Source organism: Triturus cristatus, chromosome 3_1, assembly GCF_964204655.1.
Source record: "Triturus cristatus chromosome 3_1, aTriCri1.1, whole genome shotgun sequence".
Lineage (NCBI taxonomy): Eukaryota > Metazoa > Chordata > Amphibia > Caudata > Salamandridae > Triturus > Triturus cristatus.
This window is the reverse complement of record NC_140583.1, coordinates 735,059,460-735,084,058: the sequence shown is the minus strand read 5'-3', so window position 1 is coordinate 735,084,058 and position 24,599 is coordinate 735,059,460. Positions and strand designations below refer to the sequence as shown.

Sequence of the window (24,599 nt, the reverse complement as noted above, 5' to 3'; positions counted from 1 at the left end):
GGAATTCCAGGCGGCTGCCTTAAGTGCTCCAAGCAGATAGTGCTTGAGTTCTTCTGCATGCTTCAGAGTTGCAGGAAATGGACGTCAAAATGTAATTTTACCTTCAGTGGTAAAACGTCTTCTCCAGTCTACTATGCTTGTCATTTGGCCAGTTCTCAGGGCTGCAAGGCAGCCTAGGGCTAAGTAGTACGCCAATTGTCAGGAATGTTAGGCTATCCTCTGCTTGTCTTATAGAGTACATGATCCGTTCTCATGGAGGCAGTGCTTCCTCCCAGAGCTTTGAATTTAACATGCAAAGCCAAGCCATGAAACTGCAGGGTAAGTTATACATAACATGAAGAACGTGTGGCTCGTTTGAAGGGCTTCATTGCTCTCTATGCTTGTAACCGAACTAATTCTAGGGGCTGTAATCCTTTATATGCTTGTTACATAGAATCAAACTAATTCTCTGGAGAACAGGATGCCTGCACTTGCCTTATAGAATGCAATACCATTCTAAAAGTTGCAGTATTTTCTAGGCTTGCATTACAGATTGAACTGCTTTTCACTTGTTTTCCTATGCTTGTAATGCAGATTCCAGGGCATGTTTAAGTACAGTGAATCACTCAAAGGTTTGTCATTCAGATCTTATTTCTCTTTCTGCCAGTGCCTCGCATCCTGTTTGATGGGTGGTCCTACACAGATTTTGACAGTGTCTTTGGTAGTGAGGATGAAATTGAGGAGCTTGGCAGCACAATGGTGAAAGTAGCAAAGGTAAGACCATCCTTTATCACTTGATTCTTATTATTCAGACTATGCGCTGCTTGTGGGTACACTGCTGCATACCTTAGAGGAATGTTGAGTCGTTGGCCCACCATTTGAGTCTTCATCTGTCATTACTATCTTATACCTATCAGAAACTGTTCTGAATTCTGGTATTGGTTTAGTAGTGTGCACTCACACGTCTTCGTATTTCAGTTCCTGGAAAGGGGGTGTTCAATATTGCTTTTAATATTACAGCACTCTATCAGTCTAAGACCGGCATTTGGGAAGTCTTCTGGGAATGCATTTATAACGTGCACTGCTAATCGTGTTTCTGTGTAATCCAGCATCTCTGTACCTGGGCAACTACAGCTAGCTTGTTTGACTTCACAGTATTGCCTGTGAGATATGGTGTAATTTATCCATACATTCTATAGTTATGGAACTATAATGTATCGAATGAAGACTTCCAGTTGCAGAATCCTTACTTTAGAGTATTCCCCTGCTGTCAGACTTGACCTGGTAGTTCGCATCATTCTGCTCCATGTGGTGTCATCAGCATCGTCCACACGGAAAATGATGTGCACGCTGCCTTTATAGGCGCCGCCCCGGAGCTTAGACGAGCTCCCCTTATTAGTTTTGTGACAGAATTTTTGACCGTTTGTAAACGTCGACTAATGTGTTTTAAAAAAATGTTTTAGGGAGTATGTCTCTGAAGAAACCAACTGGTTTTAAGCCTTGTTTTGCTTGCCACAGGCAAATGTCTGTGGCACACAGACCTGCCCGGATTGCAGGACAAGGAATCTAATAGCCATCGGTGAGTGGGCTAGTCTCTGCTCCACATCAGCCTGTTGGAACTGAAAGCTTTTCGCCTGGCATAGAAAGCCTTTCTTCCTTCCATGAGGCGGAGGCAAGTTCAGGTGTTGACGAACAATGCTACCGCCATGTGGTATTGCAATAAGCAGCTCTGGGTGAGGCTGTGGATCCTGTGTCAAGAGGCACTGCGTCTGTGGACATGGCTGGACCGTCATCGGATTTTCCAGGTGGCTCAACATCTGGTAGGCTGTCTGAACACCAGAGCAGATGAACTCTGCTGCCGATGCCTCATGGATCATGAATGGCATTTTTATCAGTAGCTGGTGCAAAGTCCCTTCAGAGTTTGCGAGAACCTTGGTTAGATCTATTCACCACTGCCAAGAACGCCCAATGTTAGCACTTCTGCATGCTTGAGTTTCCAGGCAGCACTTGCTCTGAGACACAATATGTCTCAAGTGGACCTCAGGACTCTTTCACACCTTTCTGTTGATACCACTCCTGCCAATAGTTCTCTAGAAGATCAATCAAAAATGACTATGATCAAGTCATGTTGGTTGCTCTGGATTGGCCAAGGAGAGTATGTTATCCTGAGCTCCTGAGCATAAGCATCTGTCCTGTAATCAGGCTGCCCCTTCGAGAGTAGCTGCTGTGCAGCAACAGGGCAAGGTCCTGCACCCAAACCTGCACACCCTCTATCTACGTGCATGGAGATTGAGCAGCGACAAATGAGAGTATTTGACTTTCCTTCCGAAGTGTATGATGTCATTCTGGCAGCTAATCGTCCCTCTACAAGAACTGTATATGCCTGCTGATGGAACAGATTTGTGGCTTGGTGCACCGCCAAATCTGTGGATCCTCTGCCTGCACCCTTGTCTAAAGTCCCCTTGTTTGTCTTATCCCTTGCCTGGTAATGCCCTGGTTTGCGTACAGTTAAAAGGTATCTCTCTGCCATCTCATCGTTCATGCGGTTGCCACCGGTTGTGACTCGTTTCTTGAATGGTTTGCAGCACGTTTCCCCCTAAACCTTTCATTAAGCCCCAATGGGATCTTAATTTTGGTCTGACTTTCTAAATGTGTTCATTTGAGCCCATACATAGCTGCCTTCTGATATTGATTACCATCAAAACAATAGTCTGTGTGGCTATAACATCTGCCCGGAGGGTTAGCAAATTGCAGGTGCTTTCTGTTAATCCACCATACACCTCTTTTTTTTTTTGTCCTGGATAAACTGGTCATTAGGACCCGTCCCTTCATCTTACCTAAAGTGATCACAACTTTTCACGTCGGGCAAAAGATCATACTGCCTACTTTGCTCCCTCTCTCATCCTAGAAGGAGAGAGTCGACTGCCTAGATCCAAAAAGAGCGTTGTTGATCTACATTGATCATACCAAAGGCTTCTGGGTAGATGATCAACTCTTTATTGGATTAGTGGATGTAAAGAAAGGAAAGGCAGGCCACAGGAAAACCATCTCTAGGTGGATTGTGCTCTGTATAAAAAGCTGCTACTCAATGGCCAAGAAACAACCCCTTGAGGGCTTGAGAGCTCATTACACTAGCGCTAAAGCGCCAACCACTGTGCTAGCTCGAGGAGTCCCAGTCCTGGACATCTGTCCGGCAGCTAAGTGGGCCTTGTTGCACGCATTTTTTAAGTATTACTCCCTGGGCAGTCAGGTTTGGACACGATGGGCATTTTGCCTGTTCAGTCCTTCAGAACTTGTTGATCTAACAAATTTGCAGACCCACCTCCGAGGAGAGGCTGCTTCAGCATCTATTTTAATGTTAGGAATCTGTGGCTAGAAGTCTCTTTATGATGAACAAGTTACATACCGGTACCGTTATATCTGGTAGAGACTCTATCTAGCCGCATATTCATTACCAATACGCCCCGTTCTGCCAAATGTACATCTCACATCAAAGAAGTCCTTCTGGGCCTAAGTATGGCATTCTGGTCAATCCACCTCTGTATGGCTACGTACTTGTGGCACGGAAAATAGTCACAAACTGAGGCCAGCTTGCTATGGTGGTGCAAATACAGGCATCGCAAACGTCACTTCTGGCATGGCCGACGACGCTACTCTGAGCTGAACAACTCCACCTACCGGAGCACAAGGGGACTGCTAAAAACAAAAGAAAAAATTCCAGATCCACTTCAACTCCTGGGGAATATTCTAAGGTAAGGAATCTGTGTCTAGATAGTCTCTATCAGATAAAGTGCTACCGATGTTAAGGCACTTGTTCTTCAGCACCTCACACGGTGTGGAAATGTGCCTAAAAGTGGGCATACTGGTGCAGGGTCACCCTCTTGTCCACGGGTCCAAAGACCAATAAAATAGAGATCGGCACTGGAGTTGGAATAAATAACAAGTTTGTAAATCACTCATGAGTGGGACCGCATCTCAAGTGCTGCAGGAGGTAGTACACTGGATTCACAAACCATGGTCCCTTTTATACCATTTTGTTGCATTGTAAGCATGTGAACAGAAATGGAAAAAACTGTTTTAGAAATGGCTATTAGCAAACAAGGGCAGATGAATAACCACTTGGTCAGCTAAGCGGGAGGGGAGCAGGAATGCTTATGGCAGCAGTAAATAGCCAACAGTTAACATCTAAGACCAGGTGCACTAGCAGCTAAAAACCCCCAGGATGCACATTGCTTTAGCTGAGTCAGGAAGTCAACTAAAATAGAAAACACAAGCAGAGTGAAAAGACTAGCAGCAGAGGACGGAAGAATTACGAAGGAAACGAAATGGAAACCACAGCCAAAATGGCTGTCGCTTATGCTAAGTAAAATATTATACATTTCCACAGACTACCCTTTTAGCATAAGCGAAGACATTTTCTTTTGCTTCAAAAAGGGGTACGATAAACATCATGTATATCAATTAACATCATATTGCTGACTTCTCGGTCTATTGCTAAATGGGCATTTACATTTTGGACATTCGTTTTAGATGGTAAACAGGTAGTACAAGTGGAAATACAGAGGGAACAAAGCAATGGCCCGCATTGGATACATAAACAACAAGAGAAAAGAATTGCAATAATTATGAGTAAGGCTGACAATATTTTCAGACCCCATACAGAAAATGTTCCAGGACCATCCAGCCCAAGTCCATGTTCCTGAGTCTTGATGTATCTCAGTAGCTATTTTATGTATTTTGGAAATGGCATCATAAACAGAAGGGGCGTGGTCAGGTATGAACACGCAGTACTTACTACCGATAATGCGACATGCTCCCCCACGATCAGCTAGAGTAATATTAGCAATTTCAGAGGCCCACAACAGTGCGAACCATGCTCTACAGGAGCCATTATGCGAGAATGGCAAGGGAATGAAAGGTGTCCCTCCCTTCTTCTGATGAGCTGACATCATTCCACATACCCAGAAGTTGGTAATGTTTGTAGCATTATGAGTATGATGCAACATTTGTATGAAAGTGCTACTGAGATATGACATTGGGTGCTTCTTTTCATTAGAGGGAAGAGTAAAATAATAATGTTCGATGGGGACAGGAGTAGTATCAGTCAGTAAGTTTCGAGCCGGAGCTGCTTCCATTACAGCCCACATTATTACAGCAATGATGATAACAGTCAAAGTTAGTCCAGTAACAAACATTGTGTATTTGCTGCAGATTTTTTCAGCATTCGATTTCTTCTCCTCAGGCATGTTCATCTCGTCGGTAAACAACAGAACAGATGGGGCCTAAGGTCCTGGGCAGGCGTTGATTTCTTTACTAACGTTGAGACGAGTAGTCACTAATAGGCTACCCCCCTTTGTAGTCCGTCTTTAACCACCCAGGACAGTGGCTCAAACAGTCTCTTTCTGCAATGAAATGTCTTTCTTCCTAGATCGAAGCAGGTATCTAGATGTACCAGGGATCGTGTGGTCCGGGAAACCTTCCTCAGGTCTTTCAGGTGATGCAGCTTGTCCTTTCTTGGTGACCAGGATGTCATGGTGATCTGTCAACGCAGCTGGGCTCATGAGGGCATGCGGAACCATTCGACAATGGGTGGCATGCACCCAATTTTTCTAGTTTCGTCACTCGCACTGCAGTTCTGGTAGCCGGGAGGACTTGTTCCGGTCCGCGCCAACGAGGTGCCAAGGAACTGGTCCGTTGAAACGACTTTGTCTAGACAAAGTCACCAGGCCGCTTATCGTGGCCCTCACCCTGTGACCTGTCTGGAAGGGTTTCCCAAACCTGCTGATAAATAGAAGACAAGCTGTCCGTTAACTGAGACAAATAGTCACTCATCTACACATGGGGTACATGATGTATAGGGCGAGGCTTAGGGACCCCTCAAATATTCATGGGCCTGCCAAAAACTATTTCATACGGCGTAAGGCCAGATCGTGTATGTGGTATTGATCTGATAGAAAGTAGTGCTGGGGGCAGGGCATCAGGCCATTTCAAAGACGTGGAAGCCTGTATTTTAGCCAATTTCAATTTCAGGGTCGAGTTGTAACGCTCCACCAAGCCTGCTGATTGTGGGTGAAAAGCGACATGAAATTTCTGCTTAATCCCTAACCCTTTCATGACATATTCGACAACTTGCCAAATGAAATGAGGTCCGTGGTCACTCCATAAGACCCGAAAAATGCCAAATGGAGGAAAGAACTCCTTTAGGAGAACTTTTGCTGTCGTGAGAGCTGTATTATCCTTCGTAGCATACGCCACCACCCATTTACTGAAGGCACAAACCACTACTAGGACATATTTTAAGTTATTACAGCGCTAAAACTGAATTTAGTCCATTTGCAGGACCTCAAAAGGTGCAGTTGGTGTTGCAAACCCTCCTGTTGGAGTTTGCGTTCCCTTTCCAGGATTATACTGAAGACAGATCAAACAAGACTGGCCCATCTTTTTAGCAGTGCCGGCAATATCAGGATGATCCCAAACCTGCATAATTTGTTTTGCCATTGAGGATGCACTAACATGTGCCGGCCCATGTGCCATGTGACTCATGGAGGATAAATAGGCTGTGGGAAACTTCCATTTGGTCATATCTTTATTCCTCCAACAGCCCTCATCATCCAGTGCTCCCTCCTTAGACCATTGGTCTAGTTCATCAGCGGAGGCAGATTGTTGCATGTCCAGCACCTCTTGCCTGGCATCATGCCAACGTGCAGCTTGTGACTTCACCACATACATGGAGGTGTTACTTCGCTGCACTGCAGTTTCATGGGCTGTGTGATCCACAAAGGCATTACCTGGTCATATTTTATCAGTCGCTTTCTTGTGTGCACTACATTTAACAATTGCCACTTTCTTAGGATAGGTTAGAGCAGCAAGAAGATTATGTACTAATTCTCCCTGCACTATCTGTGTCCCATGTGAGGTGAGAAAACCCCTTTCTTTGCACAAACGACCAAAATTGTGTGCCACCCCAAAAACGTACTGGCTGTCGATAAAAATATTAACAAGCAAATCTTTACTACGTTCACATGCTCTTGTTAGTGCAATCAATTCGGCCACTTGGACCGACTTCTGTGGAATGCGAGCTGTTTCCACTACTGTCTGAAGTGTTGTAATCGCATAGCCAGCAGATGTAGTGCCATCAGGCAATTTTAAACACGAGCCATCAAACCATAACTCCCCATCAACACTAGAGAGAGGTGTTTCTTGTAGGTCAACGCGGCCCTTTGTTTGCTCTTCAGTAAGGAATATACAATGATGTAACTCTTGCGACCGAGACTGAGTAGCTGGAAATGGTAATAGTGTAGCAGGGTTTAGAGTCAGTCATCTTTTCAGTGTAATATGAGGGGCCAAAAGTGTCAATTCATATTCTGTCATGCGAGCACTAGTCAAATGCTGTGTTTTCATTTGATTTTAAAAAGCATCAACAGAATGGGGTACTAACACAAGCAATTTATGTGACAAATCTATTCCTTCACTCTGACTTATTGAAACAGCCGTTGCTGCCACCGCTCGGAAACATCCAGGCAGCGCACGGGCGACTGGGTCGAGGACAGCTGAAAAATATGCACAAGAGCGTTGTTTATCACCGTGTGACTGTGTTAAGAGGGCACAACCTTCCCTTTTGTGTACGTAGAGTGTGAAAGTCTTAGTGTAGTCTGGAGTTCCTAATACTGGTGCAGAGCAAAGAGCTTGGCGTAACTGTTGGAAGGCATTCTAACATTCAGTAGTCCATGGGAGGGGCATCGGAGTGTCTTTAGTCAAAAGGTCCAACAAAGGTTTAATAATGTGCGAAAAACTGGGGATCCACTGCCTACAAAAAAGTGAGGCCAATCAGTGCACAGACATCCTTCTGAGTACGGGGCACATAAGTATCTAAAACGGTCTGAATGCAGTCTGGTGTAAGTGCACGTCCCTCCTTAAATAGGAGGTGACCTAAATAGGTAACCTGCTGTCTACAATATTGCAATTTCTTTTGCGAGACTTTGTGATTGAGAGGCAAATAATTGATAACAATAACAGTGTTCCTTCTTCACATTGCTCAGGGGTATCTGCAGCTAACAAGATGTCGTCGACATTTTGGCTAAGGGCCACCCCTTATGGTACAAGAAAAGAATCAAGCTGCCTTTTTAATGCCTGACTGTAAATGCTAGGACTCTCTGTATAGCCCTGTGGAGCTCTACAGAACCGAAATGATCTATTTTTCAGGGTGAACCCGAACAAATAACGGCTGTCAGGATGAATGGGTATCGAGAAGAAAGCATTCTTCAAATCGATCACCGAAAACGTAGTGGCAGTAGGAGGGACCATAGTGAGAAGTGTAGTGATATCAGAAACTACCGGATATTGGGGCACTACAATTTTATTAACTTCTCGAAAATCAATAATGAATCTGTATATTTTAGTGTCAGTGTCTTTTTTCAAAATAGGAAGGATAGGGCTATTGCAAGTTTTATAGGGGACCTCTTCCACTACCCCCACTTTAATCAAATCCTGAACAATGTGTGCTAAGGCTCCTTCACCTTCTCGGGATATTTTGTATTGGGGCAGTCGAAGCAATGAAACACCCTTCTTTACTTGAATATATACAGGTGGAATAACCATTTGAACCACATCAGTATCTGATTTAGCCCACAAAGTACCAGGTAAGGATGCCAGAGCGACATCCTCATTGATAAGACAAGATCTCTCAACCATTGAATAATTGTCATTCAAAATAACATGCACACCATCCGGAGAACAACCTATTGTGGCACGAAAATATTTAAGCATATTGATACCCACAATGTTGTCCGGTGTGGTAAGGGAAAGCAATAAATGGACATGCTGCAGTGAATTTATCAAGTCTGAATTCAAGTGGCTGTGAAAGTGGGGTAGGTGTATGTGTCCCATTAAATCCTTTCAATGTTGTCATTGTGCCGGACAGGGGAGCCCTAGGAACCATTTTTTTAGACAGAGCACTACGGGTAGCCCCTGTATCAACCAGAAATGGATCAGTAGATCCCAAGACGTTTGCATCAACATAAGGACCCATTTGATCTACTGGCAACTCAACTGGTTCCTTACCTCATCCTAGGCATCCCTATGCATAATCGGAATCTGCAAGGGCATCAGCAGAATAATCAGACATTTGATATTGATTTCGTCTATCAAAAATATTACAGTAACTTGTTCAACTGCTTCAAATCTGGGGCGAGCTCCTGTACCTCCCCTGCTTCCTGAAATCCCTCGGCGTCCTCTCATACTTCCCCTTCCCCGCTGGTACTGCTGACCTCACAAAAGAGGGCACTCAGAACGCCAGTGCCCAGTCTCTTTACAATAAACACACGGATCAGGGGATAACATTTGCTCGAGGGAGAGGGGGCACCCCAGGTGTATACATTACACATCCGCCTCTTCCACCTCCCCTAAATGGTGGACCATATACTTGAGCCAACATAACTTTTGTCTTTAATTCTTTAACCTTCTTGCCCTCCCTGCCTTTCTCTTCCTGTCATTCATAATATTGGGCCATAGTCAAAAGGAAAACTGGGGAAGACGTGGTCCAAGAACTCTCGATGGCCTTTAAGCGACTAGCCATTTCTGGTAACATATTAGCAACAAATTTGTCATCAAACAAATGCTTACTCGTATCATCGGCTAATGACTGACCACTAAAATCATGGAATGTCTCTTCAAAACTTGAAAAGAAATCAGAAACTAACTCCTCCTTTTTCTGTTTACAGGAAGCTAACGTAGTCCAATCTATTTTCTTAGGGGGTATGAGAGTCTTTAACGTAGTCACAAAAGCTTTAGGAAGATCTAAATCTCCTTCTGAGGTTTCTGCGCAGGCTCACTTTCCCCATCTATTTGTTCTAAATGTTCACAGGTATCACCATATGCTACATTATCATCTATTTTACGTATCGTTCTCCACATATCAGGGGGCAAAATAAGCCCAAAGAACATATTGATATTTGACAATATCATAGTACAAGAGCTAATGGCTCCTTCCACCTCCTCATAGAAAGCGGCGGGATTTTTCCGGGGGTTGGGCAAAGCAGCTTTAAGAGCCATCACCTCAGCTCTATTCCAAGGAGTATAAACCCAATTGAATATAAAATATTCCTTTGCAACATCCGAAGTTTTATCATCATTCGTTTCCGCACCCTTCGGAGGAACATACAGGGGTGCAGCTTCACGCGTAGGTTTCATAGTAAGTATACTACTACTGAGAGCAACCTCATCCACCGGAGCATCTACGTTCTGTGCTTGAGTTTGAACTGCTTCTATACCTCTCTGTTTTCTAGTTAATTCTTGCTCTTTTCGTAAACGCAATGTTACGTCTCGTATTTTAACCACTCGTCTAATCATATCAGATAGGTCCGAAAAAGGAAAAATCCTCTCTGTTAATCATTTATAATCAGTATTTATATGAGCTGGCTGTGGTTCCTGAGAAATTTGTCTATAATCAAATATTACCTCCCAAGCAAATGTTTCTACAAAATAAAATTGCTCTGTATTTTTCCACTGTTGAACCATAGTTACAATGAGCGATGCAGCGTGAGGCTGACAAGCCTCCTCTCTGGCAGCAGTTTTTAATTTCTTTTTCTGCCTTAGTCAAAGTAGAGCAAGTCTGTCGCCTATCTTGTTTATCTTGTTCTTTGTTGTCTGAAGACAAGTGCACGTCGTCAGAAACCTCATCAGGGGCACTTGGAGTGGGCAATTTATACGGGGGTTTGGGGTGTTCTAATAGGATGCAATCATCCTTAGAGGTATCAAGTAGGGAATACAGAGGGCGCTTAATAGGATACTGGCCTTTACCTCTAATCGACGTTCCCCATCTTCTTTTTCTCTTTTTTCCTTATTTTCTTTATTTTTTAATTCTAGCGCTTTTTGATATATCGTTTTTCATTGTTCTTTTTCTGCTATAGCTTCTGCTCTCTTCGCTCTCTCTTGTACTTCTTTCTCCCACATAAACACAAAATCAAACATATCCTGTCTACTTTTTCTTTTAAATAAACACTTCTCTACATATTGAACCTTTTTAGAATAGATTGACCCATTCACTGGCCATTGCAGATCGAAATCTTTCTTTGTGTATTTGTTCCATAGTGGACCGTACATTATGGAAGAAATACCATATTTGACATACATGTCTCTATTAGGTGTCCCTTCTGGGGGAGCCGGCTGACTTTGTTCCAAGCTTACTTTGGTACCACCATAGCAGCAACACCACCTACGGAGTGTGCTGAGAACAGGCATGTTTTACAAATATATGTCAAATATTACTACTACAAACAAATATTCCAAAAGGAGAAAAATCTCCACATTACCTGCCTTCAAACTTTGCAAAGAATGAATAACAAATCTAAACAAAAAGCCCAGGCCAAACAAATCAAGAGTGCGCTTCAGGGACCTTACCAAACAGAAGTCTCCAACTCCCACCTGCCGATCTCTGGTCGACCTAATGGTCACTACAGAATTAAGCCAAAGAAAACCCCAGTCGAGACCGGCCACCACCTGGAGGGTCAAATCAGGAAAACCGGAAAAGTCACATCTGCCTGCAAAGACAAAAGTCTCCTCGTGCAGTGCGCTTCCTCAGTAATATTTCTATCTTCCGTCGAGATTACTCCTTCAGACGGCCGCGTCTCCGATGGGACTCCATGTGTCGGGCGCCAACTGTGGAAATGTGCCTAAAAGTGGGCATACTGGTGCTGGGTCACCCTCTTGTCCACGGGTCCAAAGACCAACAAAATGGAGATTGGCACTGGAGTTGGAATAAATAACAAGTTTATTAATCACTCATGAGTAGGACCACATCCACACAACAGTCTCAAGTGCCGCAGGAGGTAGTACACTGGATTCACAAACCATGGTCCCTTTTATACCATTTTGTTGCAGTGTAAGCATGTGAACAGAAATGGAAAGAACCGTTTTAGAAATAGCTATCAGCAAACAAGGGCAGATGAATAACCACTTGGTCAGTAAAGTGGGATGGGGAGCAGGAATGCTTATGGCAGCAGTAAATGGCCAACAGTTAACATCTAAGACCAGGTGCACAAGCAGCTAAAAAACCCCAGCACATACATTGCTTTAGCTGAGTCAGGAAGTCAACTAAAATAGAAATCACAAGCAGAGTGAAAAGACGAGCAGCAGAGGACGGAAGATTTACGAAGGAAAGTAAATGGACACCACAGCCAAAATGACTGTCGCTTATGCTAAGTAAAATATTACACAATTCCACAAGGGAAACCTGATCTGCAATGAATGTCTTTTTTAGAACTTGGTGAACTGTATATTCAGCCACAAATGGTGCAACCTTACTCTTGTGTATTGTGCAGAAGTGCAAGTACAGACACCATCCACCCTATTAAGACGGTCTGATGTACTTTCTTTTCTGTTCGGGAAGACTGGGAAAGACTGGCAGTCCCAATCAGGAAAAAAATGAAAATTTACCCTCAAGTCCTGGGAGAAAACTCTGATTGTCAGGGTCATTAATACTTTGTTTTACCAAAACAAACTCTCACTTTTGGAGTTTTTTTTTTTGGTAAAATAAAAATGTTTCCTGAGCGGCTGCATGAAACATGTCGGCCGCTCAGCAAACTTTCAGTGGCTTTAGAGAAGCTGCATAAATGGCCTCTCCTTTGAAGGCACAGAAATCCCCGCAAGGCTGGCAAGGATATCAAAACATGGTGGGCTGTAGTCTGCTGGGGTGGCGGAGGAAATTACCTCCAGCACCCTGAAAGATCACGGACCGCCCTCGTATTCTAAATAAGGCCTATAAACTTCACAAAACTGATGTTTTTTTTTTAACTTGTTACTATCTTAGGTGAATGCTTTAAAGAACACGGCCTAGTTACAGACAGGCCTGCTTTTTAATTATTTACAAAATCATTGTTGATGGAACTAATGCCTGTAAATGTGCACTTTCACATAGATTACTGCAATGGATTGCACAATGTCTTTCTTTGAAAAGCAGTGAACCAGATTCAGCTGGTACACGCATGGCAGTCACCTTATTATTTCTGTCCAAAATCTTCAACCGCATGACACCCATCCCATAATCCTTCCCCTGGTTCCCAGAAAACCCAAACTGTCTGGGGATCACAGTTATTTCATAAAAGCTGCCATTGTCATACCAATAAGTGCCTACAATTTGACTGTTTTGCTGTTCTTTGTTTTAGAATGAGAAGTTCGATGGGTTTGTGATTGAGGTATGGAGCCAGCTTGGAGGCCAGAAGCGACAGTGAGTACTAATGCCCCAATGCCAATGACTTCTGACAGTCTTGATGCATTTACCCCTCCTATAAACCTTTTACTCGTAGAACTTGTGTTCATTCTACTTCACATGTCCTCTCAGTCACACTTTCTCTCTTCGTCTCTCATCCACTCTGAAGCCAATGCTTATTTCTCTTGATACATCATTTTCCTGATCTCTTGATATCATATTTTGAATATTAACTTGTATTTTCACATATTATTAACTATACCTAGAATTCAGAGGGTTCTCAATAAGCAATGTGTGGGTTTTCAATATATTTAACTGTGTTTAAGGCCATATTAAGGTATTACAGCAGCAGCCAACAGGTATTCAGTGTACATCATAAAGCGATACGTATCGGTGCATTCTTGGGAAGAGTGAAAACTAGTAACCAAGGGGCACAACACATCTCAAATATTGTTGATTATATCTGAGGGTGCAACAGGGTTTCAGCTCCCTATTATGTAATCTGTATTTCTATTGTGCGCTAATCACCCATGAGGGTATCCTGGCACTTGTAGCAGGTGTGTGGGGTCAGCCTTGTGGTCTTACTCAAAGCCAGGTCTTCAGCATCTTGCAGAAGTCAAGGAGGAGGCTATGATCTGTTTTGGGAGGTCGTTTCAGGCTTTAAGGGCTAACTATGAGAAGGCACAACCCCCTCCCCTACTTTTAAGTATGTGCGGAGTGTATGCTAATGAGAGTCCAGCAGAGCAGAGATGTCTGGAACACTGCTTCCCAAACCCTTTAGAACCACATACCTTTTTAGTAGGACAGTCTTTTGCGACCCCCCTAGCTTTAATGGACATGATGCAGGTGTGTTTATTAAGGTAACTTAAGTACTGTGTTCTAGCGCTCCATTTATAGACCGTACATTTTCCATTGAAATGGTCACTAAATTTGAACAGACATTCATTTTCACTGATAAAACTATATTTCACACACATGATAGTGTGTGAAAATCTGTTTTCAATGAAAATGTATCATTTGTGCATCACCAAGTAAAATGTCTTGATTTATTTTGATCCTATTGATATCTTTGTTTCCATTTCACTCCAGACATACAATAAAAATGCTTCATTTTTGCTTTCCTAACTGTTGATGTGAACAGTTAATTTCCAGGTGTTTACATTTTGTTGTTTTTGAAATAATGAAACCTGCAACCTTTCCTTTCAAACCTCAGCAAGATCGTCAAATAATTCACTATGCTTGTCTTTCTCTGGCTTTAAAGTGAGAGGAGTTTGTAAAAACCATATCCCATATTGAAAAACCATAAGCAGAAGACATTGCCAGACCTTTGACGTCTGTCTTTGAAGCACAGCAAATGTAACAAGATAATGTACTTTTATTTATTGCTTGTACTTTCGTGACCTGCCAAAAATTGACTGGTCCCCAGTTTGTGAAACACTGGTCTTGGTAGTTGGTGGAATGAATGCTGTTGTTCAGGTAAAAAGCGACGATTTTGTGGAGTGCCTTGTAGGTGCTGGTGAGGAGTTTGAAGCGTGTGCATTAGTGTATTGGGAGCTAGTGGAGTTCCCTGAGGTGTGGTGTGATGTGGGCATGGCGTGGGAGATTGAGCACGGGTCTGGCTGCTGCATTCTGGACAGTCTGAAGTCTTCTTGTGAGTTGTTGGTTATTAGTGTTTAGCAACATGAGGAGGCAACTGCGTGAACTTGGGCAGCCATGTCCAGTTTTTTGTCTTTAATAAGTCTGAGGTTTCTTACTTGTGAGCTGGGTCTGGGGTCTATAGGCCAGCCATCCCAAAGACCATCACTTCATTCTTGTCCCTCACTTAACAATTCCCGACAGATATCTCTCCATTTTCTCAAACCCTCTGTCAGTTTTTCAGCCGGTTTCACTTTCTCTATTTGTAATCCTTCCATTTATCTCAAGAGGGACCACCGTTTTGCATCCCCTCTTTGGCAATTTTTTCTTTCTGATAAGAGCAGTGCTTAATTTGCGCGGGTGGTTTCTCGCGCTCGGCACCGGAACCTAATTGCCAACACCGGGTCTTGTGTGAAGGCCTGCCACACGGTGGCGATGTTTACATGTTTTAGAAATTAGCATTACAGTCGCTTATTAATTTAATATACATTAAAATGACTAATACCGGCCACCCTGGCCTTTCTTATAGCTTTGGGGGCCTGGAATAGTCTGAAGTGCCACACTGGAAGCAGTATGATGTTCAAAGGTGTGTTTGTACTGTCACTGGCAGCGCAGGCCGGCGAATGGATGGTGAAAGCTGCAGAGGTCTCCAGATGACAGCCCCGGCACTTATTTTTTTACAAATTAAGAACTGAATAAGGGAGAGAATGCTACAAATCGGTTTCTCCCCTTTTTTGTCTCTATTGAGTCCTAAAGCTCATGTTTCCGTATTGCAACTCCTCTCCATCACGTAACTGGGACATAACCTTGTCCAATTATACTCCTATTATGGGACATGTTCAGACCACTGACTTGGGTATTTTTTATTAAGTACTACTGGGGTTAGATAAGGTATGTGACTCTATTTAATGTGTGTATCTAAATCTAGCATTACTGTAAAGTACTTTAACATAGCTCAGTACACTGTGCTACCATGAGTCTTACAATTGACATGCAAACTCCAGTGCTGGGATGCCTGCATGGCAGTAGCTCAGTCCGTGTTCCATAGCCAATTCGGCACTGAGAATAGAAGGTAATGTGTTTAATGACATACAAGAAAAAAGTTACAACTCAAACAATCCGCGTGCTTGCACTTATTATTTAGTGACCATTAGGCCGAGGGATGCTTTTCTGGGGTTACTAAACCTCTTCTCACACGGGTGGCAGCCCCATAGCCCATACACTCTTTTCAGTCATCTGTTGCCGGTGTGTAAAACTGTTAAGTATTAGGAAGGCTAACTTAAATAATAATGTCTTACATTTCATATTGCTTTGGTGAGGAATGACCTTCCCGCAAAACATTTTTAATTTCTGGGAAGGGAAACCTAGAGAAGAGCAAATCCTTTGAAAACAGATTAACCCAATTACCATCTCGAGCTAAGTTACCAATATAACCATCAGCCCATATAACAAGCTTAAAAGACGTACATTAAAACGTAGTCTTTTTATTAATTGATAAGAAATCCTTTATATCTGTATATTGCATCATAGGATTGCACTTGACTGCCACTGTACCATTCGTGATTTTGTGCCTATACTACACAAAGCGAAACCTGATCTAGTACATCATCTTTCGCAAACTTCATGAAGATGAAAAACACCCTCTAAAAGGCTAAGGAATTGAGCTAAAAAATATTAATGCAATGCAGTAAATGCAGGGGAGCTTCAACAGAAGAAGCGGCAACAGCGTTTATAGCAAGCCAGTTAACTCTGCCAGCCTTCTCCAGCACAAAAAAGATTTTGACCATTCTACTTAATAAAAGCGTCAAATATTCATAATTTTGTGTCAGCCCAAAATCACCTAAAGCAAAAATAGCTGGAAATCACTACAAAAAGCGTAACTTTTGGTAACCATGTTACAGGTTGCTTTGGCATCATAAGAAAAACAGACTGTTTTTTAGAGGTCGAAGCCTACCAGAAGGCGCAGCTGTCTGGTTTGCAAAACCTTCTTGAGGACATTCTGTAAGCTTTCATTGGAATGCAATCCACCTGTTGCTTACCATTGGCTTTTGGGTTGTAACTCAAGTTTGCTTGCTTTCAATTTGCTGTTTTTTTGCTTTGTTTTAGGCTGTCCAGCATGTGTTTGTCCCTTCCGTGGAGCAATATCAGTTTACTGTAGTATTCGACAAGGGCTCGCTTTCTGTAAAACGGCCTTTAAATTTTGTTCCTGTCACATTTGCTGTGCCTTTAAAGACCAAGATCAAATGTCAGGATCTGTCTTCCGAGGGTGCTTAGTGTTTACTTTTCTTTCACTGGCTTGAAAGCGAGAGGATTTATGCAACAATCTTGTGGATACTGTGAGTGGGAAAAGAAAGGTATTTTCTAGCACACATCAAAATTTAAATTCTTTACTCAGTACAAGCTGTTCATGATTTGATAGTTCATAATTGGACCGATTCGTGACTGGGTTACTTTTTATTTAGTGCTACCACCTGTATTGTTGTCTCCGTGTCTGAATGTCTCCGTGGCTCTCCTATGGAAAACTGACCTGTTTTCAGACAGTTCTGACCCCCACTCCATCCCCGTCCTCTTTGATGACCCTGGTCCCATGTCCCCCCTGACTCAGGGTAGTCACCATTCACCCTCCCCTAAAAAAGGGGCCTGATTTTGTTTCTGATAGCTATAGCCTTGATTGTATCTTCCTGAACTTGTGTCTGGTTGTTCTGTGTCGCTACCTGTGCTGCTTGCTCCAGAGGATTCTGAAAAGGTTGTGAATCTCCTAAATCTCCTAAAGCTACCTCATCTTCTCTTGGGGTATCTCCCCTGTGTGTCCTGTTTATAATAATCTTCCTGAAGGTAAGGATAAAATGTTTTTTTATCAAAGAATCTGATGTCTTTTGCCAATTTGTCCAATTTGCGTTCTTGTGTGTTGGTGTTAAACCCGAATAGTTTTTTCTAAACATTTTTAAGTGTCTCCCTGGCAGTATCCTCCGTTATTTCTCGTTTAAGTTCAGTTATTTCTTTTATCAATTTCTCCACTTGTTCTAACGCCGTTTCGACCCCAAGGATCATTCAGTGGCGGGAACAGTTGGTTGATATGAACCTAAAGTTCTCTTTAAATTTAGGTATGTCCATAAAGATAGCAGGTTCGTTCTTAACCAGTAATACAAGTGGAATTATGTTTGCCTGTAAATATTTGGTTAGTAGTTGACCATGCAGTCTTGTCCGTATCAGTTTTGGTGAGTGTAAGCACGTGCTGAGAGCTGCCAAGAACACCAGGCATCGCAATGGCCCAGGTTGTGAAACACGCAGATCGGGACTTCTTGCCACTGCGCTAGTCAGCAGATATATCGCACACAGTGTCTGGAACAGAATTAAAGTCTCTTTCCACCAGAGTGGTCGCTGGGGGCAACTTCGTCAGTAGGGAGCATAGCACCCACAATCGCAGTGCATCTCCCCTGTGTGTCGATGTGTACCTTAGTTACCGTCAGTGGAAGGGATCTGTGAAGGAGGAGGGTTACCCTCCCTGGAGCCCTGAGTAAAGCCAGAGTGAAACACTCTATTGTACCCAAATCGGCCAATCAGTCGTCATCCAGTGATGACTCTTGTAATAAAACTACATTTGGCTTGTACCTTTGCATATAGTTTAATACAGCTGAACTCTTGATACGGTCTAAGAGGCCATTAGCATTTCAGGAAATAACTGTGATCATGTGAGAAAGTTGCGGAAAGCTATGTTGCCGAGTCACGCCCGCCAGGGGTTAGAACTGCCCCTTAGTAGGGTCTTCACCCGCTGGTCTGAACAACTGTTTGCAATATTGGAGGGCTCGCTGAACCAAAGCGTGAGGGAAAAGAGACATTAATAACATTAGAAAACATTTCACTAAACATCAACAAAACCCCTCCCCCCTATAAATCCCCCGAACCTATACTTCTCCCCATGAAGCATCTGCCACCCTGATTCAAAACATGATGAATGTGGAGAGAAAAGAAGAAAAACGGGAGCACAACGAAAAGCTAAATCGGGTGGGTAGTCCGATGGCAGTGTTGACATGTCTTAAGACTGATGTTATGCTTGATAGTGCATGTTTAGTAGGAGCATTAATACAGTCAGTTACTGTGGTGTATTCAATAAAAGAAAATTCAATTTGGAAAGAATCATTGTAGGCAGGGGGGTTCCGGAGGTGGGACGGTGTAGTCTCCTCCAGTCCGGAGGACTCAGTTGGACCCCTAGGACCTCCACAGCCGCCACCTCATGTCCCTGCAGCAGCATACGGGGGCATCCTGTAGCACAAAATCGGCCTGTATTAGTGAGGATCATTCCGATCAATTCTGAACTATGTCGGGCAGATCATAGAGCTGCGGGGTGGCGGCAAGGTCGAGATTGATGTTTCTGCTGTCTGTGCCTATGCTACCAGTCGCGGCGTGCAGTTGTTCGTCCATCTTTTTGTGGATTCTCCTTGATTTTTCTGGGATTTAGATTGCTTGTTCCTGTGTCTGTGCATGGGGTAGGTGAACAGGACCACTTAGGGCCATCCGCACCTCGCCTATCCTGGTTCAGGGCTTGTAGACTACGTTCCTCTGTGGCCATTCCAAGGCCTGTTCGAGGATGTCAAAGAAATTGGTGGAGGACTGGAAGATGACCTTAAGACGGGCTGGGATAAGGAGCCAGTAACTTATGTTAAGGGCACAGAGCTTTTGTTTTACCTCTTCAAAAGACTGCTGTTTCTGCTGTGCCTCCCTGGTATAGTCTGAAAAAATCAGTTTTCTAGAGTCCTGGTGCCAGAGATCCGGTTGTTTGCAGGCTTCACGTAAACTAGTGTCCCGGTCACAGAACTTCAGAACTCACAGTATCACTAGGTGAGGGGCGGCCCCTTCTGGGGGCCAGGGAGCGATGTGCCCTCTCAATTACAAATATACTGGACAATCTGTCTGCTGGGACAAGGGGGTTGTGGCCAGCGCAGCACTGTCAGGGCTTTCCTGAAGGCCCACAAAGCTCAAGTTGTTGCACCTGAAGCGGTTTTTAGCATCCCTTGCCCTTTTGGTGAGCACAGCAGTTGAGGCCATCAGTTTGGATGCTTGAGAGCGGTTACCTCCTCTTCAGTAGTGGAGATTTGGGTTTCCGTTTCGGTCACACAGTTAGTTACTTTATGCAGGTTTGGTCTCATCAGTGAGAAGTCAATACGCAGACCATCAACTTTAGTCTCAACTGCTTCATGAGAATCTTGTATCACCTTGAAGATCGTTGCTAGACCCGGTACTGGTTGAGATAAGGCGGTGAGCTCCTGGGCAGGCCCCTGCGCACGGCTCACAGGGTGTCACCGCATCCTCTCATGGTTCAGTGGGGCCTCCCGGCGCCAGTCCCGCAATCCCTGCTGCCACCGAGCCAGTTACAGATCAGATTGAGGGCCCCGTAGGCAGCTGCAAACCACATTGGGAGCGCTGCCAACCGGCTAGCAGAGCTCAAGGTCCCCCACCCCGGTGAGTGCTGTCTGCTGGTTTGGGCGAGGGAGGTAGGTGGCAGCCTGGGGAGGAAGTGAGGAGAGAGAGAAAGGGCACCACGTTTGTCCTCCCTCCGCAAATCAAACCACGGTGCTGTAGATGCAGGCCCCACTGGCCCACTTTAAAATGTAGGGTCGAGCGCCACTGCCACCCCCAGGTGAGTTCTCCATCATGGCCCAACTGACCGACTGCCACAAGGCCCCCAGCTTCAGCCATATCCGATACATCCAACCACAATCTGCAGCCAGTACTGGCCCTCGGTGGTGGTCCGCTCGGTGGTTATGGCCTGGTCTCAGCCATCTTGATAAGGCTGCAGTTCTTATTTCAGGGCTGCCGGCACCACATTCTGCAGCGGCGGCCGCCATCTTGAGGAATGCACAATTTGTAGGCGCCTCACCGGGCGGTCTCCGGAGCCTCTGGGTTCCTAATGACTTCTGCAGGGGCGTCCCCGTGTGGTCAGTCCTCGGCCGAACTTCAGTGAGCACTGTCAGGAAGTATGGAGGATGAAAGACATCGGCTGTCAGGAGCTTCACGAAAGCTTAGCTGCCATCTTGTCCTCCATGGCCATGCCCCTCAGCTGCAAGCACTTCTAGCCAAGTATGCAGGGATAGGGTAGTTAGTTTTGAGAACACACCAAAGTTTCTTCCCAAAGTGGTGTTTCTTTTTTATTCAAACCCTACTGTTGAGTCGCCCATTATCTCCTAACTCCTAGTCTTTAGCGGAAATGGCATTGTATACACTAGAAGTTAAAAGGGTACTAATGCACTGTATTGACAGAACTACACCCATCCGCAAAGGAAAACAACTCTTAATTGCCTTTGCAATATCCCACATAGGGAAGCAGATTTCCAAGATTGGGATTTCCAGGTGGATTGTTAAGTGTATACAAGCATGTTGTGCTAAAGCAAAGGGTATTTTACAAGCAGTCCCTAAAGCCCATTTCACTTAGAGTATGGCCTTCTTGGCAAACCTTCCAGTTGCAGACATCTGTAGAGTTACTACATAGTCCATACTGCACGTGTTCACCAAACACTACTGTCTGGATATCCAGACCTATCTGGAACCTTAGTTGATCAAACAGTCTTAAAAACTTTATTTAAAACATCTGTATCATCTTCTCGCTGGCAACCGTTTAAGAGAGGCACTACTTTTTAGTCTATGTAGAGCATCTGTATCTACTGCTACACATGCTAAGAACAGAAAATATTACTGTGTAACCATCTGTTCATAGCTTGTAGTGCTGCAGATTCACATGCACACTCCCCCCTCCCCAGGAGCAAGCAGTGATGCAAGATATTTCATTTAGTTGTCTGTTCACATTGCATGGCACATTTATTCTGTACTATTTCACCTCGTCCAAAAACATGTCTCGCCTGCTGGGGGGAAAACAATCTTAGGTGGTGTTTTAGTTATGATGTACTGTGGGCTAAGCAAAGGGTCCTAGGAAATCTGGTGAACAAAAGGTTTTCGAACAAAAACAACTTTCAAACATCCACTTGCAATGTTAGATGGCAGGAGTGTGCAGAGAATGCAAATCTACAGCACTACAAGCTACAAACAGATCGTTACAAGGTTTCCATGGGAGAAAATAGTTTCCCTTGGAGAAACAAGAAAGTAAATGTAACAAGTGAATTTGAACTTATTTAGCAAATGTTTGCACAAATATATGCATGTTTATATGATTCTGTGAGAATGGAATTCACAAACGTTTGCTATCTTGTAAGCTTTCATGCTGAAAGTTATAAATCGGCACCCACACAAGGCCACTGACTCGAGGGAGCCCTTTGTGACTTTCTTTAATAATGCGTCCCTTAATTAGTTTTCTTTACATGTTACCCATAATGTGTTATTTTTACACTGACTTCCCATCAAAAAAGTTGTAGTTAATGATGCCCTAGAGAAATGGTATTTAAAGTTGTCCTTAAAAAATTTCAAAGTCATTTATCAAAACTGTAACCTTATCTGCTTTTTGTCAAGTTGCAAATATTTTTTGGCTTGTTGGATTTTAAAAGCAGGCAAACTACAAAAATAACAAAACTATTAACAGCCCTCCTCCATTAATCTTGCTTATATTGTTCTGCATGTATTTGCATATAATCATTCTACAAGCATTATAAATAGCCACTTATATTAACTTTCAGTGATGTGTCCATATCTTATATTGGAACCACTGTCGATGATGCAGGCTTAGTTTACAACTCATTGTATTTCATTAGAGTGCCTGCCCTAATAATGAAGGTTTTGAAATAATGTATCACGAATACAGGTTGAACAGCGCACACATTTGAATACATATCCTTTTTCTCACAACCATACTGTGGAACTTGTACGACAACAAAAGGGCCTGTGCTGGTGGGGGTTGAGACTGCTTGTACAATGGACAAAAGAAACATGCTGACTTGTCTTGGACCAAACGAAATATGTTATATGCTTTGGGCTGTTTGACTTTCCCGCACCTCCACAACCAGGCCATGCTGTTCTGCGGCTGCTGTTGCCTCCTCTGCAGTGCTGCCTCTTTAGAGCTGTGCCTGCTGCCTCCACTGCTCCTTGGCCTGCGACCACATTTGAGAGTCACAGAACAAACGGAAGTTGGGGAGGTCCCACCTGAAGCTCCTTGAGGTGCCCAGTTGGATGAATTCTTTCCATCAACCACTGGATCTACAACACCGCCACCAGCAGTTGCATCTACAGTTGATATTTCCAAGTTTCATTTAATGGTGGAAAGAGCCTCGAAGAGGATTGAACTGTCGCTATTGTCTGAGGAGGCAAACTGCTTTCTCTGCGACTACTGAGACCTGTCCCTGAGAAAGGTTAAAGCAATCCCAATTATAAATCACATCTGGTAGGAAGCCTCAAAAATCATGCAGCATCCAGCTCCAGTAGCTGCTATGGTTCTACAATCTGGTGTAAATTACCAAGGATCCAGAAGACACACTTAATTGCTCCATCAGGCAGGTGTTTTCCATGGCAAAGCCAACCGCGCAAAGGCTGTCAGGAAAACCCACATCTGCGTGCGCGGTACCGTCAGAAAGAGAAGGGAAAAGGCTAGATAGTTTCGGGAAATTGATCTTCTCCATGGTAATTAAAGCTGGAAACTCATTGGCAACTTGAGGTAGATGTGACTGCGAAATGTGGTCAGTTATTGCACTTTACCTGGAGCTAAAGCCAGAGAACAGAAGAAATGAATGCATAGCCATTCTTCGGGAAAGAGAGGGCATTGGCAGCGGACATCAACTCTGATAAGGATGGTGGCACACATGGCCTTCAAGCAGCTTGCCGGGGCACAAATTCCATGCCAGCAACTGGTTGAAATACACAGTCCCCATGCCCTTGCGAGGAGTGGAAGCCGTTGCAGTCCATAAACCTGTCCATACAGTTTTCGATCGCTTTCTACCCACCCACCAACTTCATTGATCATTGGAAATATTCAGCATCTGCTAATCACCTAACTTTCCTTTCAAAGATCCCTTGTCACAAGGTTCTGTATCGTGCGGTGTGTACAGACAGCCTGGATATATCAACAATACTCAACTTTCATTTCACTGTGCGCATTCTTCCTGACCCTTCCTTCTTCTCCTGAAGGATTATGTCCTGTAGGGTCTTCAAATCTTTTCCATCTTTGTGTGCAGATTTATGCAAAATACCCCCTGTGCCATCATTTGCACCATAGTACATTCCTAGCATCCAAAAGTGAAAATGTGGCCGGATGTTCAGGGTGGCTTTCATTCCTCCTTTTGCTCTTCTTGAATGATTGTTTCTTCCTGTTTTCTTCAAACATCGGTTCCTTCCCATCCCTTTTCACCTTCATTTCTTTAATAGTCTCCCATGAGTTCAATCCCCAAAACGGTGTCCATAGCCTCCTCCCATCACTGATTGTTTGCTAATAACTTTTCCCAGATTCTACAGTGGTTAGTACTTATGGCTCATAGGTTCCTTGTGCCTGAGCTTGTAAGGTACCGGGTCCTTCCAAGTCATCTTAATTGAGTATAAGTGCCAACATATTCTATCCTGTGACAATTAAGTATGTCTCATGGATATTTCTTGATTGTTAGCTGGCATTGGTTCCCCTAGCAATGGTAGAGATATCCGTGAGATCAACATGTTTTGGGCCATAGCAAAGGAAATAATAAACCAAACTCATAAATACATTTTGAAAAGGTGTTATTGGTTTACAAAACGCTGTAAACATTACTGACAAGCTTGCGCAGTAAACACCCGTTTATGAGAAGGATCAATAATTATTAGCAAGTTGGAACTGTCGAGTAATTACAGACGCCTAATGTCCACTCTACATTTTTCT

General features: G+C 43.7%; 1 protein-coding gene across 1 annotated transcript in view; it reads left to right on the top strand.

Annotated features, from left to right (window-relative positions):
* The window catches only part of CHID1 (chitinase domain containing 1), a 1,360,135-nt gene that overhangs the window by 208,108 nt on the left and 1,127,428 nt on the right, over positions 1 to 24,599 (top strand). The window contains exons 7-8 of the mRNA XM_085644891.1: positions 647 to 753; positions 13,140 to 13,201. Coding sequence (XP_085501017.1) covers positions 647 to 753; positions 13,140 to 13,201 — 169 coding nt within the window. The remainder of the gene's footprint in view (positions 1 to 646; positions 754 to 13,139; positions 13,202 to 24,599) is intronic.